Here is a 25515-nt window from a genome sequence, read left to right on the forward strand (position 1 = left end):
TGTTACCTAAAAGGATAGTGGACGGCTTTGCTAACTCCCAGTATCTACTTATTTATCTTTATTTGTCTGTTTACATTTCTCACTCTTTGTGGATGGTATTGGATTCTGAGGATGTAAACCTATTAACTCACCCTGAAAAGAGACTGGGGTACAGACTGGACAGTCATTTTGTTCGTGTCTGAGAGGTCAGCTGTTAGCTGGAAGCTACTAGATGTAGTGTTTGGACAGCACATCATGTTCACACAAGAGATGAGATTAGATGTTATAATGTTGACCAGTGAGCTGAGCATTAAGGGAAGGGAAGCAGGTCATCTCAGGGAAATTCTATCCCGTTTCCATAGTTGGATGTGTGAATTTTCTGCCTCATGGGAACAGATACTGAAATCTTATGTGTACAAGCATTGTCAGAAGTACGTTCTGTCCTACAATCTTCAGAAAAATCCAGAGAAACTTATATGATCATCAGTTCCATATAAGAGGAGACAACCGTAGTGCCGAAGGTCACACAGGCAGCGCAGGCTGCAGCTGTGACATCAACCCAGGAGTCTTGCCCCCATGTCCACTGTCTCATGCACCGGACCGAGCTGTCTGCTCTGACAATGTGCTTCCTATTTTAGAGGAACACTTAGTAAGTTCTCCTTTCCAGTTCCTATTCTTCATTGTCACAAAAGTGCCATTCGCTCATTCCAGGGACATGACGGTCAGTAGATGACAGCTGAGTACACAGTTCCCTTTGCACCTGATAAGTTCCAATCCTATATTTCAAGTGGTGTTTTGTTGACATCTACAGAGGAGCCTGGCAGATTATGGCAATTAAACAACAACTCTGGGAGTCTCTGTTTCCACCTGAGATAATATTTTGAGAAATTATCCAGAAAGTTAAAAAATCCATTTAGATTTACTCTTACTCTCTTTGTTTGCAGAAGATTATCGTTTTCTGAAACAGTCTTCAAATACTAGGTCTATCAAACTTTGGTGTGTATAGTTCTCTTAGAACTACTTCTGGGACAGAGCTGAAGCTCCAATACTTCAGCCGCCTGATGGGAAGAGCCCACTCACTGGAAAAGACCCTGATGCTGGGAAAGATTGAGGGCAGGACGAGAAGGGGTCATCAGAGGATGAGATGCTTCGATTGCATTGGATCGACTCAATGAACATGAATTGTAACAATCTCTGAGAGATAGAGAAGGACAGGGAAGCCTGGCGTGCTGTAGTCCATGGGATCAAAGAGAGTGGACACGCCTTAGTGACGAACAACAATGGGACAGAGACCCCTCGGTGCACTTCCTCTGGGACAGACACCTTCCTGGATTCCCCACATGTGCCATTACTGCCTTTAGGGAGCTTACAATCGATCAGGGCAGTCAAATGTTACATAATTAGAGGGATTACTTAGTTCACTTCCTAGTGAAATATTTAAGGAGATGAGATTATCTGTACTATCTCACAAAGACTGAAGCAAAGGATCCTGTGAAATATTGTAGTGGTAGAGGAGAAAGAGAAATAAACACAGGCAAACATGAATGTTTTAGGACAACCAGCACCTTAAAAAGTGACTTGTGGATTATAGTTGCAAAATAACTCATTTTTAACAAATGATATTAGTGATAGTGTTCCCTATAATGTCTCCAGGGAGCTTAAGGCCTACTCAGGTGATATCGTAAAGGTACAATCACAACTGGAATTTTTTAAAGAAGGGAGAAAAGGGTAAATGAGGAAAACATGAGAAAAATCAAAAGCTTCTCTCATAAGCTCTTTTCGTACTGAGCATTTCTTGGTCACCTGGAAAAGCCACCTTTTGTATGAATATTTCTTCCTTCTCTGACTGTGACCAGACTCTTCTCCCAGGAACAACTAAGGAGGTGTAAAAAGCACAACATACGGCTGTGTAGCTATCAACCACAGTGGCACGCATGATTTGATGTCCCCCACCTAGGCACTCAGGGCAAAAATTAGCACTTTTATTGATTTCATTACAAAGAGTAGAAAAAGAAAGGAAAGGGCAAACTGTGGAAAAACCCAGAAAATGAAAGTTTCTCTACTCACTCTTTAAGAGCCACCCATCACCCCAAGCCCTCAGACCTTGCCTAGATCTCCCCTGCAGGCAGTCCTGGGAGCCCCCAGCGTCCCAATGACCCTCCCTGTCTCTGTGCTGCTGGCCCTGGTGATGCTCTGCTGCAGCCCCACGTGCTCCCTGGGCTGTGAGCTGCCTGCGAGCCACCACAGCAATCTGGAAAGCTTCACACGTTGGAGTCAGATGGAGAGACTGCCCGTTGTGTCCTGTCTGAGGGACAGGACTGACTTCAGATTTCCTCAGACCCTGGTGCATGGGACCAGGCTTGAGAAGACAGAAGCCATAGCTGTTGTACACGAGTTGCTCCAGCAGACCTTCCAGCTCTTCAGCACCACGGGCTCTTCTGCAGGTCGGGACGAGAGCCTCCTGGACAGATTCCTCGTGGGACTTGATCAGCAGCTGGAGGACTTGGACACGTGTCTGGGAGAGGGAAGGACACCGGAACAGTCACCTCTAGGGAGTGAGAACTCCAGATTGGCTGTGAAGAGTTACTTCCAGCGAATGAGTGTGTATCTCAAAGAGAAAGAATACAGCCGCTGTGCCTGGGAGGTTGTCAGCGTGGAAATCAGAAGGTGTTTGGTCTTTGCCAGCAAGCTCATCGGAAAACTCAGGAAATAAAGAAGGTGTTGAATGTGAAAACAGTTCATCTGGTCAAGTAAATGGCTATTTTCTAAGACTCAAAGTGCAAACTTTAACTCTAGTTTTGTGTCAGATGACATATAAGTAATAGCTAATATATGGGATTATTTAAATGTATGTTAAATGTTTTATTACCATAAATTTTCAAAACAGATTTAAGAATCCATTTTCCATATCTTAAAAAGTTGTAATATTTATTTATTTATTTCAATTATCGGAAATATTTACACCGTTCATAGCATTTAAACTTTATCATTCACATTTGCTTTGTTTATATTTTGTATAAGACTACTCTTGTTTTTCAGGAGAGAAAATAAAAGTAATTTGAAAACAACAAATGGACTAGCACACACCTTTGAATAAAATCTAACCCAAAGCCTGATCCTACAAGATAAACCTATACTGAAGTCACCTGAATAAAAATGGAATGGCTTTATCCACCTAGGGTCATAGAAGGAACAATGGACAATGTGAGGAGGGATGAATGTCATTCTTGAGACATAGATTAGAAGTGGGAGGGAGATGAGTGGAGAAGAGCCCAGGTCATGGACAAAGTTTCCTGCTTGGGGCCTGTAAGAATTGGAGCGCCTTCAAGGATTAGTGGAGAACCACATACATCATGCAGAGAAGGCACTGGCGACCCACTCCAGGACTCTTGCCTGGAGAATCCCAGTAATGGGGGAGCCTGGTAGGTGCAGTCCATGGCGTCTCTAGGAGTTGGACACGACTGAATGACTTCACTTTCACTTTTCATTTTCATGCATTGGAGAAGGAAATGGCAACCCACTCCATTGTTCTTGCCTGAAGAATCCCAGCGACGGGGGAGCCTGGTGGCCTGCCGTGTATGGGGTCACACGGAGTCGGACATGACTGAAGCAACTTAGCAGCAGCAGCACATCCATCATGGGAGGTCAATCTGCATATGTGGAATCTAGGGTCCTGGAGTAGGATGTGGAAGGGAGAGTAAGTTTTCTATACTTGGTCACTCCTGAGAAAAGAGTCTTCCTAAATTGTTCAGATGGAGGCAAGAAGAACAAGGCAGCCTGGGGATTGCAGAGACAGCTAAGAGATGTGAGAACCAGTAGCTGCCATGTGACTCTAGAGAAGTAAAGAGGGTTTTTTAAGCTTATTTATATACATTAAACACACGTCATCGCTAAACTTTTAAATAACTCATACAAAGGAATGCATACCCTTGACTTCTAGGAGGATGCACCCAAATCCAGTACTGTTAACAATTTAATATGTATCCTTCTAAACATTTTCGTATGTTGTTAATAAATCTATACATATGGACATACTAATGTATATCACATAAATATCCATTTTTCATATACTTCAGTTTCTCATTTATTTATATTTCCTTGCAAATAGATCTTTGAGATTTTTCTTCATTTATACATCAAAATAGATTGCCTAGTTATAAAATCCTGCATTATGTCTTAACTGCAAAACTAAGATAATCATAAAGGCTCCTCTTGAAAGTGTGGTAAGATTAATTGCCTTAATTTATAGCACATGCTCAGAATGTGCTACCAGACACTTTCCAAGTGCTCGTGACGTACAAACTCTTTGGGTTTGAATCTGGTTAGAAGATTATTTCCTGATGTTCTGGTTCTGTGGTCAGGAAGATGAGGCAGTTCCCAGAGAGCTGTTCAGAGACAGATTCCTGCAGCTCACCCACCACTCAGTGAGAGGAGAAATAGCCATTCACTGGGATGACGAGGCCAAGCCTGTTGCAACAATACCCAGAGTTCTAGACGGAAACATTCCTACCTGGCACACAGGCCAGCTGTCTACAAGGACTCACCCCCACCCTCACTGGATTCTTTGTTTTCCCTGGACTTTAGGAGCTCAGAGTTTCAGCCAGGAAGACAGGCGTCTGGCAGGCACTGAGGACCATCCTCTGCTCTGTGCACTCAACTCAGCCAGGAGGCCAGGCCAGAGGGGATTCCCAGGCTGGATCCTGAAATCCCGTTTGGCAGCTTGCATTTAGTTTCCTTTTCACTTCTTGCATCAACTTCATTGCTATTTTTGCCTTCTGGGATTCATTACGCAATCTCTGATGATGTAACAAAATTCAAGTCACTTGTCAGTTTTGAGTATGCAGATGGCTTTGCTTTGGGCTGTTTCTCTTTAAGGAAGATTCAGAAACTGCCTCAGAGACAGGAAACTAACCCAGAACCCACATAGTGGGACTTGCTCACCTGTCAGCAGAGAGCCTCTGAAGCTTGTTCAGCAGCTGCAGCCAATGTGTTATAATTTTAACAGTTTTCTCAACCTTGGGTTAGCCTGACTCACTGTACCCCTGATAGTGATTCTGAGGATTAAAGTCCAGCTCAGAGAACGGCCTGGGATCTGAAGTAAAAGCAGGCTTGATGCTGATGGGCACTTTCTGAAAGGGCAGGTCTGAGTGTCCAGCAGCAGCGGGTCCTGGCAACAAACAGTGAAAACAAGGCCTGGGCTGCTCCTGCCTGTTCCTGGGCCATGGACCCTCTGATGGGCGCATTCTGAGAGTGACAGGGGAGCACAGTGTGGGATCCTCTGGTTGGGTATGTTCTGGAGGAGTTAGGAGAAGCTAGGCAGAGAGGCCTTCAGCCGAGTACATGGTTCCAGCTGCATCCTGAAGTGAGCTAGAAAAAAGTGCACAATGAGTCTATCCAAGGCCTGTGACAAGATGTGCAGGATGTGAGAAAAGGGAAGAAAGAAGACTGCAACCAGGGGCACTTAGATCTCTCTGCATATTGTCCCTCTCCACACCAGGTGGGAGGCCTGAGCAGGGGCTTGGGCCCATGAGTTGTTGGCTGTGAGCACAGGGCAACCCCAGCCTGGGCAGAGTCAGCCTCAGGTGCTGAGAGAGGGCGAGAGCAGGGCCGCAGCTGGAAGGTGGGAAGACACGCTCTTCCCTCAAGCTGGAGACAGACTCTCCATTGTGGTCCTGAAGCTTCACAGGAGCTCTCTAGGTTGCCCAGCAAAATGTCTCCCGTTAAGTTGGCCCATTTTTAAAATTTGTATACACTTATACAAATGGTTTGTGTTTTCTTTTGAGTTGAGTTTCTCTTACTCACTACTATGTTTGTGCATTTATTGTGCTTCTTACATCTTGTTATTAACAACCCTATTATGAGCCTAGACAACTCATTTATTTACGCCATTTTAAGGGATTTTACGTCATTTTGTGTTTGGTACTGTTATCAATAATGCTGGTATAAGTATTCTTTACTTATATCCTGATGCATATGCACTTGATTTTTTTCCCACACGGATTGCTGCAGTTACTAGATCATAGGCTATGCATATTTCAACTATGCTACAAAATGTTTTTAATTTACAATTTAGACACCAAGTAGCAGTTGCTCTATATGAACATCACCCTTGACATTTTCAATCCTTTAAAATTTTTATTTGCAGACAATATACATTCATTTAAACATTTGAAAATCCAACCAAATACTTTTAGATATAGCATTTGTAAACTTAGCCAGATTAAAAACCAAAATTATTTTGTTATGTGTTTGTGTATGAAAATGCAAGGAAAACCCAGTCCATTAAAAAGTAGAAAATAATGAAAAAACTGTTTCATTCATTCTTGCAACAACACTAAATAATAAATATGTTAGGGAAAAAAAACACCCTAGAAAGAACGTGAAAAATATATAATCCAGCCATTAGTTAAAGTTTATTGAGAGACATTTTAAAAATAGTCCAATAAGTTGGCAGCATTTGCTTATTTATGAAGTGGTTAAGAAACATTTCTAAATAAATATTTGCTCATTAAATGACAGTGTGAGTCTCAGTAGGAGGTGGCCTTGGCAGTCTCCTATTGTAGACTCTGTATTCCCTTCTCACTGATGCTGACCACCTCATCACATGCTTACATGTCTTTTGCTCTCTCAGAAAAGAATTAGTTGGACAAGTTGCTTAATGCTTATTGATGATCAAGATTGAAAAAATAAGACAATCTGAATGGAACAGAGAAACCTTCTATTTTTCATTAGTTTCTGGCCATCTAGTTTGAATCAAATTTCAATTATAGACTTGTACTTAGAGGCCAAAAGTGAAGGTAATTGGGCCTGTCAATGCTACATTAAAAGGATTAAAGTCTGGGAGTTCCCTGGTGGGCCAGTGGTTAAGAATCCACCTGCCAATGCAGGGGACATGGGTTCCATCCCCGGCCAGGGAGGATTACCTGTGCTGTGAGGCCACTAAGCCTGTGCACCCTAACTACTGAGCCCGTGCCCTAGAGTCTGTGCTCTGCAGCAAGAGAAAGCTCCACAGTGAGAAGCCTGAGCACCTCAACTAGAGATCAGCCCACGCTTGCTCCAACTAGAGAAAGCCCACCTGCTGCAACAAAGAGCCAGTCCAGTCATAAGTTAATTAATTAAAAATTACCTAGTCTACACTTTATTAAGAACTCCTTAATGCCTCTTCCCCACCCCCCACCCCCCTCCCCCCCCCAGTCTGGTTGGAGCAACTTTTTATTTATTTTCTTATTTTTGGTTCTGAGACTTGTGGGATCTTAGCTCTCTGACCAGGAATTGAACTCCGGCCTGCTGCCCTGAAAGCATAGAGTCCCAACCACTAGATCTCTGGGGAATTCCCAGATCTCCTTCGTTTTTTTACCTGATGTTCTTTTTCTGTTCTGGGATGTCATTTAGGATGCCCCATTACCTTTAATTGCCACGTCTTCTTAGGCACCTCTGGCTATGACAGTTTCTCAGTAGTAGACATTTTATGTTATTGTCAATGGTATCATTTTTAAATGTCGTTTTCCAACTTTAAGCTCATATAAAACGAAGTGGTTGATTTTTAATATTGATCTTGTTTTCCTACTGCTCCCTCCATCTTGAGCTGTGTTGGTCACCATGGAGCCCACAACCCCATGTGGCCAACTGAGCGCTTGCCTAGTCCAGCCTGAGCTGTACTGTGACTAACAGCATGCACTGTATTTTGAAGGCACTATGAAAAAGAAGAATGTAACTATCTCATTGCTAGTTTTGTATTGTTTTATGTTGAAATGATAACATTTAGATATATTGTTAAAGAAAATATACTGTTCAAATTAACTTTTTTCTTTTTACTCTTTTGATGTGGCCTCCAGAAAAATTTAAATTGCACATTCATATAAAAAGAAGTGGTCTTTTAATTTCCTAGCTGCAGTCACCATCTGCACTGGTTTTGGAGCCCTAGCAAATAAAGTCTGTCATTGTTTCCATTGTTTCCCCATCTATTTACCATGAAGTGATAATGAGTTTGAACAAACTCTGGGAGGTACTGAAGGACAGGGAAGCCTGGCATTCTGCCTTCCATGGGGTTGCAAAAAGTCGGACCTGACCTAGCCACTGAAAAACAACAAGGTTGATAAAGTTATGTGATGTCTTGCTCCTTATGGCTAAGGCCTCCAAAAAAATTCAGAACAACTTAGTTTAACAGCATTCTATTTTGTTTTCTATATACATTATTTTTTCTTTTACTTAAATATATTTATTTTTAGTTGAATGATAATTGCTTTACAATATTGTGTTGGTTTCTGCCATATATCAACATGAATCAGCCATAGGTATACGTATATCCCCTCCCTCTGGAACCTCCCTGCCCCCACCCCTGCCTCTAGGAACATCACTCTATTTTAGATAGAAAAAATAGGTATCTTTTTGAAAATCACAAACTGCAAGTATTATTGTTTGGTAATAGCAGATTTCTGAATTAAACCTAAATCCTATGAAAAAGAAAAGTCTTACAAACAAGGCCCCCTCTCCCCAAAGAAAAGAAAAGAAAAAAAGAACAATCTTTTCAAAATGAAAGAATCCTGTAATAATCTAGTTATTTGGCTTATATTTTTCTTTAAGATTCAGCAATTCATTGAAATTTTAAAAAACATTAGAAGTTCTCGTTTTCTATATCCTTTTTCCCCATGGTATATATACATTAAAATAGCAAGGAGATTAAAGAAAAGAGTTTTAGAGGCAACTAATATTTTAAATGACATGGGAAAAATGAAAGCGAGAACTGAAAGTGGGAAATTCCTCTCAAATAGAAAGAATGGAGGGCCATGCTGTATAAGTAGCCCACACTCAAGGACGAAAGACATTCACTCTGCAAACCCTTGAAGACTCAGCTTCAGCACCTACTAGCAGAACAGGTAGCCCTGTGCCTGATTTCATCATGACCTACCAGTGCCTCCTCCAGATGGTTCTCCTGCTGTGTTTCTCCACCACAGCTCTTTCCAGGAGCTACAGCTTGCTTCGATTCCAACAACGTCAGAGCCTTAAAGAGTGTCAGAAACTCCTGGGGCAGTTACCTTCAACTTCTCAACATTGCCTCGAGGCCAGGATGGACTTCCAGATGCCTGAGGAGATGAAGCAAGCACAGCAGTTCCAGAAGGAAGATGCCATATTGGTCATGTATGAGATGCTCCAGCACATCTTCGGCATTCTCACCAGAGACTTCTCCAGCACTGGCTGGTCTGAGACCATCATCGAGGACCTCCTCGAGGAACTCTATGGGCAGATGAATCGTCTGCAGCCAATCCAGAAGGAAATAATGCAGAAGCAAAACTCCACTACGGGAGACACGATCGTTCCCCACCTAGGGAAATATTACTTCAACCTCATGCAGTACCTGGAGTCCAAGGAGTACGACAGGTGTGCCTGGACAGTCGTGCAAGTGCAAATACTCACGAACGTTTCTTTCCTGATGAGACTAACAGGTTACGTCCGTGACTGAACGTCTCCCACCTGTGGCTCTGGGAATGGACAATGTGACTTTGAGGTGAGACTCTTCAGCCAGCAGAGGCTCTTGAAGTAACTGACAATGCAATGCACTGGATTTCATTGGACAGTTAAAGACTAAGCTATTTTTAAATTGATTTATGCATTATTTATTTATTTAAACTTTTATATGAGAAATAAATTATTTATGAAACAAAAGTCGTGGCAGTTTCAATCTCAACTTGATTTATGTGACAACACATATTAAAAATTGCAGAGCACCTTGGAGACATTCATTGCAGAACAAGCCTGCAGAGTAGTAGAGTTTCTGGCCCTGCCTTTGAGGCATTTAAAATACAAGGAAGCTGTGTGGAATGTCCAAGTTATATGCATGCTCTCCATGTACCCATACAGTCTACCTGCGCTTGTCTTGTTCACTTCTTTAAATGTACCAGATAGCTCATGCCAGAGGGCCCCTCTATATGATGTGGGGGTTATTTCCTCTCTCTTTTTTCCTTCATTTTGGGGAAAATGTAGACCACGTTACATTTGAGAGTCTTACAAAGTAAGCCTTCTTTATGCCAATAAAATTTGGGCAAATGCCACTTAATTTATAAAATTCTTACTCAAGTAAATGAAAAATCCAGACCTTCTAAATGTTCTCAGTTGCTTGTACACTCCAGCGCTTATTTCCAACAACGTAGTCCTGACAAACAGGTTTCAGGAACATGAGTCGAATTACTTAAGACTGTCTTTGGGGGTCATAAGAAATTGTAAAAAATGCTAAGTCACTCAATTAAAAATAAGTGAAAGGTCATCTTGAAAATATTAAGTTTACATCCATGAAAGATAGAAAAGTAAAATGATATTAAATACTTGTTTTAGTACACAGAAAATATAGTTTACATAAAGTTTAATAAAATGCTGTTATATACAAAATATATTTTAATATTCTATGCTTAGTATTTACAATACTTTCTATAAATTTATTATAAAATTGGAAACGTGAGATATTTCATTTAAAATAAGTATATAATTCAATATAAAATTATTTCGAAAAAAGAAAGTGCTGTGCTTTTTAAAGTATTCCTAGTTTTCAGCTATTCAACACTTACTCCCCCCACTTCAAGGCCGAATCCTTGAAAGACCCTGAAAATTCCAGAGCATTCCAGGGGCGCACAGTTCTTTGGTCCCTGACCCAGGTGGTGGCCGCGTTCCGTCTCACCCCCAGTAAGTCCCCCAAACCGTCCCATGGTTCTTTGTCCCCTGGCCACCGCTGAGTTCTCCTCTGTCTGCAACGCACTCCCAGGGTCCCCTAGCCAGTCTCGTCGCCTTGGCTGTTTCTCACGTTGTCCAAAATGGCTCCAAGCCTGTAGTCTCACTGACTCCACCTGGCTCCGCTTTGTGCTCAAGGTCCTCCCATCGTCCCATCTCTCACAGTCTCACCCCCACCGCCGGGTTTTCTTGGTCCACACCGCGGTGCCCCCACCCCAAGCCGATTGTCTCATCACCTATGCGCGCTTTCACTTTGTCCGCAAAGCCGTCCCATCAACTCGAAGCCAAAAGCCTCAGCGCTGCCACCGTGTTTCATTTTGTGCCCAACGCCTTACCGTCTTGCCACAGCGAATAGTCTCGTCGCCACTTCCAGGTTCCCCTGTGTGGACCACACCCATCCATCGTCCGGCAGTCTCATCCCTTCGCCGGGTTTAACTTTGTCGCAAAGCTGTCCAATCGTCCCACCACCAGTAGTTTTTCGGCACCGTCACGTTTCATTGTGTCCGCAACGCGGACTCAGCGTCTCAAAGCCAAGCAGGTTTCCAGTATGAGAAACGCCCTCCTATCACCCCATAGCCAAGAGTCTCCTCGCTTCCGCTGTGCTTCACTTTGAGCACCAAGCCCGCCCATCGTCCGACAGCGAATAATCTTAGCCACCGCGGCATCTAAAGTGAGCGCAACACCGCCCCCAGTGCCCCACAGCCTCTGGTCTCCTGGCGACATCGGCTTTCACTCTGTCCGCAACACTTTGCAACCGTCTTAACCGCAACAGCCTCACCCACCCGCCACCCCCGCCGGATTTCACGTGGTGCAGGACTCTGTCCCAGCTTCCTCTCGCCAACATTCTCATCGCCTGCGCTGTTTTACACTTGGCTCAAGCCCTCCGACTTCTCAGCGCCTCATCTCTCTCAGAACCCCCGCCTTGGGGGTTCTTTTCTTCAAACATGGCCAGTTCGGGTTGACGTGTGGAAAGAAAGCCCACTACTCAGGCGATCTTTCCGAACATGACAATATTCTGGCTCCCTACTCAGGACAGCGGAAACCAGCCCTTTTCCATCAAAGGGCTAATGATATGCGCACCCTTGAATCAATGCTCCTATACAAAGCTCTGTGGAAACTGCGTTCTGTCTCTCCAGCACCACCACGAGAGTCATCTGCTAACTCTCAAGACTGCGATTCGAAAGCAAAAAACGATCGAACCACAGTGTGTGCGCTCTCGCGGTCACCGGGAGAAACAGGCTGTCTGAGGTTCCATCTCAGCGCTCTTTGCTCATCGTTTCGCGGTGCTCGCGCGCCCCCTCCCGGCCATCTGCAGAATCACTGACATTCTCTAGGGCCCACATCCACTTGCTGGTGGAAGGAGTGATACTCTGCTGCATCCCTGCTTGCTCTCTTCGCTGGACTGGGATCCACTACCAGAAAGACAAGGAAATCTTCAAACACTTGAAATAGATGCAAAGGATCCGCCATCAGTCGCGCCTAAAGGACAAAGCCGACTTCAGATTTCCTTGGAAAAGAGAGATGATCACTCCAATGCAGACGACTCAGGGCCCCAGCAACCACTATCTGATGCTCCAGCAGAGCTTCCAATTCTTCACCACGGAGGACAGCCGTGCTACTCTGTAGCCCGGATCAGAGTCTGAAACAACTGGAGCAGATGCAAGGAGACATTCTGTGCTGTTCTCGTTGGAACTTGGTGCCCGGGAGTATTTCCATGACATCCATCTCTACCTCAGGGAGCTGGAATACAGCCACTTTGCCTGAGACGCTGTCACAGTGGAAATTAAAAGTGCTTTTCCCTCATGTAAGAATCCTCAAAGAAATGGCAACAATGAAAGTGTTTATATTTGTAACTCTCGCTAATGAATTCCATTTCGTTTCTTCCTGTTCTAAAGCAATTGCAGCTCCTATTTCCTCAGGCACTGAAAACTGAAATGAAAATCATGATTTTTCAGAAACAGGTGTGGACAGCAGAAGAGAATGTCTTTTCTTCTGTAAAGATCTTTTGATCATCCTTTAAAAGATCTCTTGATGTCTGCGGGACTAGTATTTTCTATACTCAGAGTTCAGAGTTTCTTTCTCATGGACAGGTCTTCAGGATCCTCTGTTCTTAAAAATCTTTCTCAGTTAATTCTAGGTGCTATGGAGATAAAGAATAAACTGTGTGGATTTTCCTCATAATAGAAACTTATCTTTTCTTCCTGAAGAGCACCTTCTGGATCAGGTGAGTCTTCTGGTTTGTTCACATTCAAAGGGTGATTCAGGGACATGGGTACCTTCTGTTTGTGGCTTTTTCCATCATCAATATGTGACTCCAAGGTTGTCTGTGGTACTTGGATCTAGTAGACTCGGCAGTAAAGGGATGAAGTCTGGTGGCTCACAGGGGATGTTTCCAAGGGCCAGGACTACACAGGGTGAGAGCACTTCCTCTCACGTTCCATGGCCTGGAATTATCCTCATGGGAACCATTGCAAGCAAGTTGGGAAACTATTGGGTGATGAATGGATGAAGAGATAAGTTCAGGGTGCTGACTTTCAAAAATGCACAACATGATAGTTGAAAGTTAAGTGTCTGGGGGGCAAAATGAGGACTGCAGCCCAGGAGACAGCACATCAGATAGCTCTGAGAAGCTGTTCCAAAGACACACAGAGGGATACATGTGATTTTGGTGAAGGGGCAATACATGTAATCATGTGCCTATTTTTTGTGGAAGTTTTCTGCCAGTGTCATGAAGGTTTCCTGGAGTCACAAGAAGCAGTCATCACCATGAAGGATTTCCATGCTTTTCTAGATATGAGGAGATAGAAGAACAATTGAGTTCTTAAAATGGGCTCCTGAAAATCGCTAACCTTCTGAAGACTTGTTCTGCCAGTTTTCCCTGCACACAGCATGCCTCACTTCTGCTTTCCACCTTAGATTCCTTTCCAGGGGTGTTAAAAATCAGCAGCTGCAAGAACACGTGATTGAATCCTTGTAGGTAGATGGCAAGTGCCAATGGCACATGCTAGTTTGTACTTGACAGGGCATGAGACCACGTTCACGTTTGCACTATTTGTTCAAATGAAGTTCTGATGGGGGTCGAGGGGAATAAGTATTGTTGTTGCTTCCACACACTTCCTTAAAATACAATCTGACCCAAATGCTTTTTCTCCAAGTTCAGCTTTGGGGAGAACGACAAGAATGCCAGTCATAGTTCACAGTATCATCGGCTGTTTGAAAGAAACATTCAAGCTGATCCCCAAAGGCATTGCCTACAGGAAAATATCCACAGTGTAGACACATTACAGGCTGTTTCCTTACTACCTGAGGGAGACAAGAAAAGAAGAATCAGGCAGTTCCTTGCAACTACTTAAGGATGACTGAAGAAAACGTGATGAGTGAGTCTTCCATTTGGGTCCAGGCCCAAGAGCCTCATCCTGATCTTCTAAATATTGGAAATGGAAAGTTGAAGACAGTCTTCCTAAAAATGAGCTTCAAAAACTATCTCACATATGCTCTGTGAGAGGACAAAAAAACAAAAACAAATTTTTGAATCCACAAAGAGTTAAGAGATAAAATTAATCGCAATTGATGAAACACTTTATAAAATATTTGACACATTACTATGCTTAGTCTATTAATACCACTACCAGTCACCTAATTAGTCTTGCTGTTATCCTGCTGATGAGAACATTTATGGTGCAGGAGAATAAATAATAGAGGATAAGATAGCAATTCAAGTAAACATTTGCTGGTCACCCTTTATGTTAAAGTAGCAAGACACATGTATATACTTATTTAATATATATTGTACAAGTGTGTGTATTTATATATGTGTATGTATTTTTGTTCAGTCGCTTAGTTATATCCAACTGTCTGTGACCCCATGAACTGTAGCATGCCAGGCTTCCCTGTCCTTCACTATCTCCCAAGTTTGCTCAAACTCATGTCCATTGAGTCAGTGATGCCAAGCAACCAACTCATCCTCTGTCACCCCCTTCTCCTCCTGCCCTCAATGTTCCACAGCATCAGGGTCATTTCAAAGGGTCGGTTTCTTCTCAGCAGGTGGCCAAAGCATTAGAGCTGCAGCTTCAGCACCCGTGCTTTCAATGCATATTCAGGGTTGATCTCTTTAGGATTGACTGGTTTGATGTCCTTGCAGTCCAAGAGACTCTCAAGAATCTTCTTCAGTACCACAGTTCAAAAACATGAATTCTTCGGCGCTCAGCTTTCTTTTTGGTCCAAATGACATCCATACATGACTACTGGAAAAAACCATAACTGACTACGTGGACGTTTGTTGGCAACATGGTATCTCTGCTTTTTAACACACTGTCTATATTTCTCATAAAATTTCTTCCAAGGAGAAAGAGTCTTTTAATTTTGTGGCTGCATTCACCATCCATCCGTAGTAATTTTGGACCCCAAGAAAATAAAATCTGACAGTGTTGCCAATTTTTCCGCAACTATTTGCCATGAAGTGAAGGGACTGTATGCCATGATCCTCATTTTTTGAATGTTGATACAACTATATGTATAGGTATTTTTTGGGGGGGTCTGATTTAGCTGTACCTCAAACTGGTTCTCTAGAAACGTGGTTAATTTAGGTCAGGGAAACCATAGATGTTATAGAGATTCTGTTTTACATGATGGCTGAAGATTTTCAAAATTTGAATTTTTGAAATTGCTCTTATGGTGGAAAATTTATGTACTGCGATTGGCATATTCATTCCAAAAAATCCTCTCTGTTTTGTTTTCCATGCGTGCAATCTGAATTGTGATACACAGAATGAAATATTCTAAATACAAAAGAAATGTTTCAACAATTAGAACATTTAAATAGAATTTGTGACTACAAGAGTTCCATATGAAATCCTGATGCTTTTCTAAGTTAAATTAATGAAACTCTATGTGAACTTACAATTCAACAGATGAGATGGCATTAGTGGTAAAGAATCTACCTGCCACTGCAGGAGACAGGCGATGCGGGTTCCATCCGTAGGGTGGGAAGATCCCCTCTATAAGGAAATGACAACCCACTCCAGTATTCTTGTCAGAGGACGCTGGCAGGCTACTGTTCATGGGGACACGAAAGTCAGAAATGATTGATGGACCAAACAACAACAACCATGCGGAAAAGTATAAAATTAGAGAAACACAAAGGAAAGTTTGTGTGTGATTTTCGATGTTATCATGGTTCACATAAGAAAACAATATACCTCCTGGAGTTCGCAAGTTATCACTGGAAGTCCCAATGCTGGAATGTTTCTACATTTAGTTAAAATATAATAATGAAAATGATTCAGTGTCTTATATGTGTTCAGTTCAGTTCAGTCGCTCACTCGTGTCCGACTACAGTTCAGTCGCTCAGTCGTGTCTGACTCTATACGACCCCATGAACTGCCGAACACCAGGCCTCGCTGTCCATCACCAAATCCTGGAGTTCACTAAAATCACATCCATTAAGTCAGTGATGCCATCCAGCCATCTCATCCTCTGTCATCCCCTTCTCCTCCTGCCCCCAATCCATCCTGCATCAGAGTCTTTTCCAATGAGTCAACACTTCACATGAGGGTGGCCAAAGTACTGGAGTTTCATGGTTAGCATCATTCCCTCCAAAGAACTCCCAGGGCTGATCTCCTTCAGAATGGACTGGTTGGATCTCCCTGCAGTCCAGGGGACTCTCAGGAGTCTTCTCCAACACCCACAGTTCAAAAGCATCAATTCTTCGGCGCTCAGCTTCCTTCACAATCCTACTCTCACATCCATAATGACCAATGGAAAAACCATAGCCTTGACTAGACGGACCTTTGTTGACAAAGTAATGTCTCTGCTTTGGAATATGCTATCTAGGCTGGTCATAACTTTTCTTCCAAGGAGTAAGCGTCTTTTAATTTCATGGTTGCAGTCACCATCTGCAGTGATTTTGGAGCCCCCCAAAATAAAGACTGACACTGTTTCCACTGTTTCCCCATCTGTTTGCCATGAAGTGATGGGACCAGATGCCATGATCTTTGTTTTCTGAATGTTGAGCTCAAAGCCAACTTTTTCACTCTCCTCTTTTACTTTCATCAAGAGGCTTTTTAGCTCCTCTTCACTTTCTGTCATAAGGGTGGTGTCATCTGCATATCTGAGGTTACTGATATTTCTCCTGGCAATCTTGATTCCAGCTTGTGCTTTTTCCAGCCCAGCGTTTCTCATATGTGTAATACAATTCAAAAATTTATAATCCTCCTTGGAAACCATGTTAGATCTGAAATACTATCAAGAACATGAGAAAAGTACCTTACCTTATTTTTAAATTGTACATCATTTGTAAATCATCAAAAACAAATATGAGTCAAGTATGTTTCATCAAGAAAAATAATAAAACAATAGAAAACTATGTAATTCACTTGATGGAAATGAAAAAATGGATAGGTTTAATGTATGAAATTCATACTTTGGAAAAAATGATATGGTCATAAAATGTCCATGGCTAAGGATATAAAAATAGAGGGAAAATGGCTAATGCATGTAATAATGAAATCCATTTTTTCCCATTATTGAAAAAGAAGATGAATATGTGCGTCTAGGAACATACATTTCACATTACTAGAATCACTAGTGTGAATGGGAATTGATTTTTCTTCACTTCTGTATTTGCTACTTTGTGTTTAAATTGGCAGGACAGCTCACTGTTCTTTGATTTCTAATTTCCTGCCTTCTTCCCAGCTGGAGTTCAGAGGAAACCAATATAGCCAATCTCTAAACTCAATATGCCAAGAAATTTGGAAAACTCAGCAGTGGCCACGGGACTGGAAAAGCTCAGTTTTCATTCCAGTCCCCTAAGAAAGGCAATGCCAAGAATGCTCAAACTACCGCACAATTGCATTCATCTTACACGCTAGCAAAGGAATGCTCAAAAATTCTCGAAGCCAGGCGTCAACAATACATGAACTGTGAACTTCCAGATGTTCGAGCTGGTTTTAGAAAAGACAGAGGAACCAGAGAATAAATTGGCAACATCCGCTGGATCATCGAAAAAGCAAGAGAGTTCCAGAAAAACATCTATTTCTGCTTTTTGACTATGCCAAAGCCTTTGACTATGTGGACCAAAATAAACTGTGGAAACTTCTGAAAGAGATGGGAATCCCAGACCACCTGACTGCCTCTTGAGAAATCTGTATGGAGGTCAGGAAGCAACAGTTTAGAACTGGACATGGAACAACAGACAGGTTCCAAATAGGAAAAGGAGTACGCGAAGGCTGTATATTATCACCCTGCTTATTTAACTTATATATAGAGTACATCATGAGAAACACTGGGCCAGATGAAGCACAAGCTGGAATCAAGATCCAGGAGAAAAGATCAATAACCTCAGATATGCAGATAACACCACCCTTAAGGCAGAAAGTGAAGAACAAAAGAGTCTCTTGAGAACATGAAAAAGGAAAGAGTCGGCTCTAAACCTCAACTTTCAGAAAACTAAGATCATGGCATCCAGTCTCATCACTTCATGGCACATAGTGGAGAAACAGTGGAAACTATGGCAGACTTTATTTTCTGGGGCTCCAAAACCACTGCAGATGGTGCCTGCAGACATGGAATAAAAAGCTTACTCCTTGGAAGAAAAGTTATGACCAACCTAGACAGCATATTAAAAAGCAGAGACATACTTTGGCAACAATGGTCCATCTAGTCAAAGCTATGGTTTTTCCAGTAGTCATGTATGAATGTGAGAGTTGGACTATAAGAAAGCTGAGCGCTGAAGAACTGATGTGCTTGAACTGTGGTGTTGGAGAAGATTCTTGAGTCCCTTGGGCCTGCAAGGAGATGAAACCAGTCCATCTAAAGGAAATCAGTTGAATGTTCATTGGAAGGACTGACATTGAAGCTGAAATGCGAATACTTTGGCCACTTGATTCGAAGAGTGACTAATTTGAAAGACCTTGATGCTGGGAAAGATTTATGAGGGAGGAGAAGGGGACGACAGAAGATGAGATGGTTGGATGGCATCACCAACTCAATGGACATGAGTTTGCGTAAACTCCGGGAGTTGGTGATGGACAGGAAGCCTGGCATGCTGCAGTCCATGGATCGCAAAATCAGAATACGACTGAGCTGAGCCACTGAAACTGAACTGAAACTGAAGCCAGTATTTGACTACAGCCCATAGATGGAAGTGTAACTCCAGTTCCTGTTTGTTCCTGAATGCATCACTCACTAGTGAACCAATGACTACAAGGCTGAGGACCTAGAACACAGAGATGGAGGGTTGCCTCAGCTCTTCATTCTCTCAGTACTGTAGCTTGCTCCTTGCTCTAGTCCAACCCTGGATAACGGATCCCTGAAGAAAGGCCCATCAAAGGACTTCCAGGGACAGATGGAGAGCCTGGTGTGAATGAAGTAACCCCTGCCGCTTAAACTCTCCTCTCAGACCTCACCTGGGTCACCTGCTTTCTTGGTTAAAGTTTGCGGGGTGGGGGGTAGTTGTATGAGAGAGTCTGTGTGACACTGAACGTAGATTTCCCCGTGGTTTCCTTAGTTGTACATGTACCTGGATGCAGTCTCTATAGACGTGTTGAAGAAACAGGTCAGGAGACCTGATGTCTAATGATGGCAAGAGCATCATCATCATTCAAAAAGATTTTGACTCACAGGATGAGAACTGCCTTCAGAGCAAGTTTACAAGCTAGATAAGAAGAGATGAAACTCTTTGCTATATTCTCATATGCTTCACCTTAAAGTGAGAATTGTTTCATTCAAATTGATTAGGCCCCAGTAACCACAGGACTCCAAAAAGTGCCAATCATTATATTTGGAATACATGGCACTCATTTTGCAAACTGCATCCAACTTTCCATCATTCTAACAGCATTCAAATTTAATGTGTTTTCATTTTCTTAAGTAAACAATGTGTTTTCCTTTAACTTTTAGACATTTCCCCTCGGTTTACACTTGACCATAGCTTCACATGCATCTCTAGTCCTATCAAGTCTCTTGTGAGCATTTGCTGTGTTGATTAAAAGCAACAGTCCTAGAAGAACTACAAGTGAATAGTTACATGAGTGGAAGGTACTTTAAAGAGTTTGTTACTATTTTTGGCTGTGCCACGTGGTTTAAGAGGCATTAGTTTCCTGACTGGGGATCGAACCCAGGCCCACAGCAGTGAAAACTTTGAGTCCTAACCACTGACGGCCAAGGAAGTCTCAAATTACTTTAAATTTTGCAGTGTTCGTTCTTTAGTTTTTCATTCAAGGATTCAGAGAAAGTCTAAATTGCTTTAACATTACATATTTACTAAAATAAATGATCTGTTGGAGAACTGAATGGAGTATGACAAGAGTCCAAAAACCCATGTAAAAGTCATGTTAAAAGTAAAGCATAAATCCAACACATTTGAGACACAAAATGATAAAGGTTAAAATAATTAAAAAATTCATAGAATCTGCTTAAACATTAAAGATGCTATCGATTCATTTAATACACAAACTCCATTATTACTTGGAAGAGGAAGAAAAACCTAAAATCAAATAATCACATCCAATCAGATCAGTCGCTCAGTCATGTCCGACTTTTTGCGGACCCCAGGAATCGAAGCACGCCAGGCCTCCCTGTCCCTCACCAACTCCGGAGTTCACTCAGACTCACGTCCATCGAGTCAGTGATGCATCCAGCCATTCATCCTCTGTCTTCCTCTTCTTCCTTCATGCCCCCAAGCCCTCCCAGCAATCAGAGCCTTTTTCAATGAGTTCAACTCTTCGCATGAGGTGGCCAAAGTACTGGAGTTTCAGCTTTAGCATAATTCCTTCCTGATGAACACCCAGGACTGGTCTCCTTTAGGATGGAATGGTTGGATCTCCTTGCAGTCCAAGGGATTCTCAAGAGTCTTCTCCAACACCACAGTTCAAAAGCATCAATTCTTTGGCGCTCAGCTTTCTTCACAGTCCAACTCTCACATCCATAATGGACCACAGGAAAAACCATAGCCTTGACTAGACGAACCTTTGTTGGCAAAGTAATGTCTCTGCTTTGGAATATGCTATCTAGCTTGGTCATAACTTTCCTTCCAAGGAGTAAGCGTCTTTTGAATTTCATGTGATGCAGTCACCATCTGTAGTGATTTTGGAGCCGAGAAAATAAAGTCTGACACTGTTTCACTGTTTCCCCATCTATTTCCCATGAAGTAATGGGACCGGATGCAATGATCTTCGTTTTCTGAATGTTGAGCTTTAAGCCCACTTTTTCACTCTCCACTTTCACTTTCATCAAGAGGCTTTGAATTCCTCTTCACTTTCTGCCATAAGGGTGGTGTCATCTGCATACCTGAGGTTATTGATATTTCTCCCGGCAATCTTGATTCCAGCTTGTGTTCTTCCAGTCCAGCGTTTCTCATGATGTACTCTTCATATTAGTTAAATAAACAGGGGGTGACAATATACAGCCTTGACATACTCCTTTTCCTGTTTGGAACCAGTCTGTTGTTCCATGTCCCGTTCTAACTGTTGCTTCCTGACCTGCATACAAATTTCTCAAGAGGCAGATCAGGTGGTCTGGGATTCCCATCTCTTTCAGAATTTTCCAAGTTTATTGTTATCCACATAGTCAAAGGCTTTGGCAATAGTCAATGAAGCAGAAATAGATGTTTTTCTGGAACTTCTTGCTTTTCCATGATCCAGCGGATGTTGGCAATTTGGTCTCTGGTTCCTCTGCCTTTTCTAAAACCAGCTTGAACATCAGAAGTTCACGGTTCACATATTGCTAAAGCCTGGCTTGGAGAATTTTGAGCATTACTTTACTAGCATGTGAGATGATGCAATTGTGCGTAGTTTGAGCATTCTTTGGCATTGCCTTTCTTTGGGATTGGAATGAAAACTGAGCTTTCCAGTCCTGTGGCCACGGCTGAGTTTTCCAAATTTGCTGGCATATCGAGTGCAGCACTTTCCGAGCATCATCTTTCAGGATTTGGAATAGCTCAACTGGAATCCATCACCTCCACTAGCTTTGTTAGTAGTGATGCTTTCTAAGGCCTACATGACTTCACATTCCAGGATGTGTGGCTCTAGGTCAGTGATCACACCATCGTGATTATCTGGGTCGTGAAGATCTTTTTTGTACAGTTCTTCTGTGTATTCTTGCCATCTCTTCTTAATATCTTCTGCTTCTATTAGGTCCATACCATTTCTGTCCTTTATTGAGCTCATCTTTGCATGAAATGTTCCTTTGGAATCTCTGATTTTCTTGAAGAGATCCCTAGTCTTTACCATTCTGTTGTTTTCCTCTATTTCTTTGCATTGATCGCTGAAGAAGGCTTTCTTATCTCTTTTGCTATTCTTTGGAACTCTGCATTCAGATGTTTATATCTTTCCTTTCTCCTTTGCTTTTCGCTTCTCTTCTTTTCACAGCTATTTGTAGGCCTCCCCAGACAGGCTTTTTTGCTTTTTTGCATTTCTTTTCTTATGGGAATGGTCTTCATCCCTGTCTCCCTGTACAATGTCACGAACCTCATTCCATAGTTCATCAGGCATTCTATCTATCAGATCTAGGCTCTTAAATCTATTTCTTATTTCCACTGTATAATCATAAGAGATTTGATTTAGGTCGTAACTGAATGGTCTAGTGGTTTTCCCTACTTTCTTCAATTTATGTCTGAATATGGCAATAATACTAAATACTTAATACCAAAACAGGGGCAACACAGAAGGGGCCAATACACAGCCCGAAAATACAATGTAGGAAATAATTAGAGGTGGCAATGTTAACATCAATGAGATCTTTGTCATTCATATCAATATTCATACACTTGAGAATTCCAGAAAAAAACACGTGAGAAAAAATTATTCTTGTGAGAAAGAAGTTCAATATACATAGGAAACACATTGAATCTATAATTAAATTTTAAAAATGCTTGAGCTAAATTTCAAATAGTATAAAACAATGAGTAAAAAATATAACGTTATATAGCAATGTGAACAGAAACACCGGAGCACTGAAGTTTTACCTCAGTGCTGTGCTTGGGAGCATGGTTGCTTCAGTCGTGTCTGACTCTCTGTGACTCTGTGGACCATAGGGTGCCAGGCTCTTCTGTCCATGGGATTCTCCAGGCAAGAATACTGGAGTGGGTTGCCATGCCCTCCTCCAGGGGATCTTCCTGACCCAGGCATCAAACTGGTGTCTCCTCTTGTCTCCTGAATTGGCAGGCAAGTTCTCTACCATTAGCTCCACCTGGGAAGCCCAGTAGAATGCTGCTGCTGCTAAGTCACTTCATTCCTGTCCAACTCTGTGCGACCCCATAGACGGCAGCCCACCAGGCTCCCCTGTCCCAGGGATTCTCTAGGCAAGAACACTGGAGTGGATTGCCATTTCCTTCTCCAATGCATGAAAGGGAAAAGGGAAAGTGACACGACTCTTACTGACCCCATGGACTGCAGCCTACTAGACTCCTCTGTCCATGGGATTTTCCAGGCAAGAGTACTGGAGTGGGGTGCCAGTACCTTCTCCACAGTACAATGCTACTAGTCTGTAAAACACCATATATAAAGTAGTAAAGAGAAGACTGGAAACTATCATTTAGAGGAGGAAATTAGCAATTAACACTCTTGGGCCCTTAACCTACAATAGGAAATATAACTTGTTTCAAATATCTATAAAACATCCATGAAAATTATCATACATTAGACTTCACAGAAAATATCCATAATTCCTCCAGGGGAAAAATATTGTTTTAAGTTGTGTGCCCAGATCACAATGCCCGCAATTAATTTTAATATTATTTTAAAGCATCATTTAAAGATGTAACATCATCCTGATAAATTATGTCAGGTCAAAATTAAACCATAGAATTAGAAATTTTGTAAGTAATGGAAATTAAATCGCTACTCCTCAAATTTTCAGAAGCAAAGATACACACTGAGATGAATTCATATCCTGGAGACATGAATAGAAAATAGATTGGCCTCATTCATTAAAGTCAACAAGAATATTCATATAACATTAATAGAAATAGTATAAGAAAGTATCTGTCAAATGCGCACTTCTGAGTGACCATGATTTGACTGTCATTCTGTGGAGTAAAGCTTGCTCTTCTCAAGAGAGTGGTAGTCTAGCTCATAACTCACATAATCATCATCCAAGTGCTTCTCCTTAGAACAATCACCAGGCATGCAGCAGACGTGCTTGTCACACAACATGTTAAAAAGACTACAACGGAGAATATTTTTAAATGTGTACTCCAAAGTTAAGATTTCATAAAATTCCTCATCTTGCTGTTTCACTAAGGATCTTCTTACGTAAAACTGTCCTTTTTTTGAACTTCAAGTATATGATACGTAAAAGCATGACAATGACTAGGCACTGAGGTGCCCCTGCTCAGATCCACACTGCAGCTCTGTAGTCTTGCCCAGCGCTGTATTTGCACCACCAGCAGAAGTTGTTACTGTGGTGGAAAAGACAGATAAGATCTTGATATCACTATAGGAATTATTTTTCCTCATGAATCCCTGTAGAGTGTCCTGGGGATCTGCAGGGGCCCACAGACCACACTTTGAGCACTGCTGGTTTCATGAATTTCCCTGCATCTGCTTTGGTCCGAGTGGCTCTGTAGCTTTAAATTCGCAAGTAATTTCCTTGGTTCTTAAGATAAAATCTAACATCATTCAAAAGTCTATCTCTGGGCCCTTTTCCATATCTCCAGGCTCATGCCATGATAGCCCCTACATGCATGAATACAGTCTACCGACTTCGGTCTTGTTCACATCTCTAAAAGTACCAGAACCATTCCTGTGCAGGGACACTCTATATGCTATGCTTTGTTTTGTATTATTCGTTTTTTTTTTTATTCTGGTAAATTTTGCTCTTCATGAGTTACTTAACAAATTCATGCTCATTCTTCAAGTCTCATACATCGGATTACTTCCCTGGGGAGACTGCTGCTGCTGCTGCTAAGTCATTTAAAGGTGGTCTAAATGAGCTTCCCAGGATACTCACTGCCATCAGCATCTGATACTTCTGTGTAGCCCAGGGCCCAAATGTAAATACCTAATTATCTTATAACTACTTCTTTCATGGCAATGTCCTTGCTTCAGTGTGAGCTCTGTAAGGTCAGGACCTCTCCTCCATACTGAAAACTCTCCACAAGGCCAGCAAATAAAGGAACACACTGCACAACATCTTTCTATATGTAGTTTTACAGCATTAGGCCTCTGGGAAAAGATTCAAAAGGAAGAGGAAGAAACATGTCTTCAAATACATTTCATGAGTAATAAAAGGTACGTTTGTATTAAAGAAATTTCTATTTTTATGGAATAAATTGGAGAAGGAAATGGCAACCCACTCCAGTATTCTTGCCTCAAGAATCCTGTGGACAGAGGAGCCTGGGGGCTGCTGTCCATAGAATCGCATAGAGTCGGACACGACTGAAGTGACTTAGCATGAATAGCACGCGTGCATGTAATAAATATAACATAAATGCAAGTACCATAAAAGTAAATAAATTAAATAAATAAATGAGTTCAGTCAGTTCAGTTCAGTCGCTCAGTCGTGACCGACTCTTTGCAATCCCATGAATCGCAGCATGCCAGGCCTCCCTGTCCATCACCAACTCCCGAAGTTCACTCAGACTCACGTCCATCGAGTCAGTGATGCCATCCAGCCATCTCATCCTCTGTCGGTCCCCTTCTCCAATAAATGAGGTACATTCATAGAAAAACATGTTATTCCATAACATTCAGCCACAGGGCATCAGATATATTTCCTCTAATTCTAAAAGCAGATGGATATGATATTCTCAATATAATGCCAATATCAAATGTCACTCAAACTATTTCATAGCTAAGGCAGAAATCAGAGTTTTGGAAA

General features: G+C 42.0%; 2 protein-coding genes across 2 annotated transcripts; both read left to right on the forward strand.

Annotated features, from left to right (window-relative positions):
• Positions 1 to 1554: 1554 nt before the first annotated feature.
• LOC113897807 (interferon alpha-2-like) lies at positions 1555 to 2712 on the forward strand. The gene has a single exon (XM_027550783.1). It carries the CDS (start codon positions 2132 to 2134, stop codon positions 2690 to 2692), a length of 561 nt encoding a protein of 186 aa, XP_027406584.1. The 5' UTR covers positions 1555 to 2131; the 3' UTR covers positions 2693 to 2712.
• A 5776-nt stretch (positions 2713 to 8488) lies between these two features.
• LOC113896990 (interferon beta-1) lies at positions 8489 to 9458 on the forward strand. The gene has a single exon (XM_027549142.1). It carries the CDS (start codon positions 8879 to 8881, stop codon positions 9437 to 9439), a length of 561 nt encoding a protein of 186 aa, XP_027404943.1. The 5' UTR covers positions 8489 to 8878; the 3' UTR covers positions 9440 to 9458.
• Positions 9459 to 25515: the final 16057 nt, after the last annotated feature.

The sequence above is a fragment of the Bos indicus x Bos taurus genome, chromosome 8 (genome assembly GCF_003369695.1).
Source record: "Bos indicus x Bos taurus breed Angus x Brahman F1 hybrid chromosome 8, Bos_hybrid_MaternalHap_v2.0, whole genome shotgun sequence".
Lineage (NCBI taxonomy): Eukaryota > Metazoa > Chordata > Mammalia > Artiodactyla > Bovidae > Bos > Bos indicus x Bos taurus.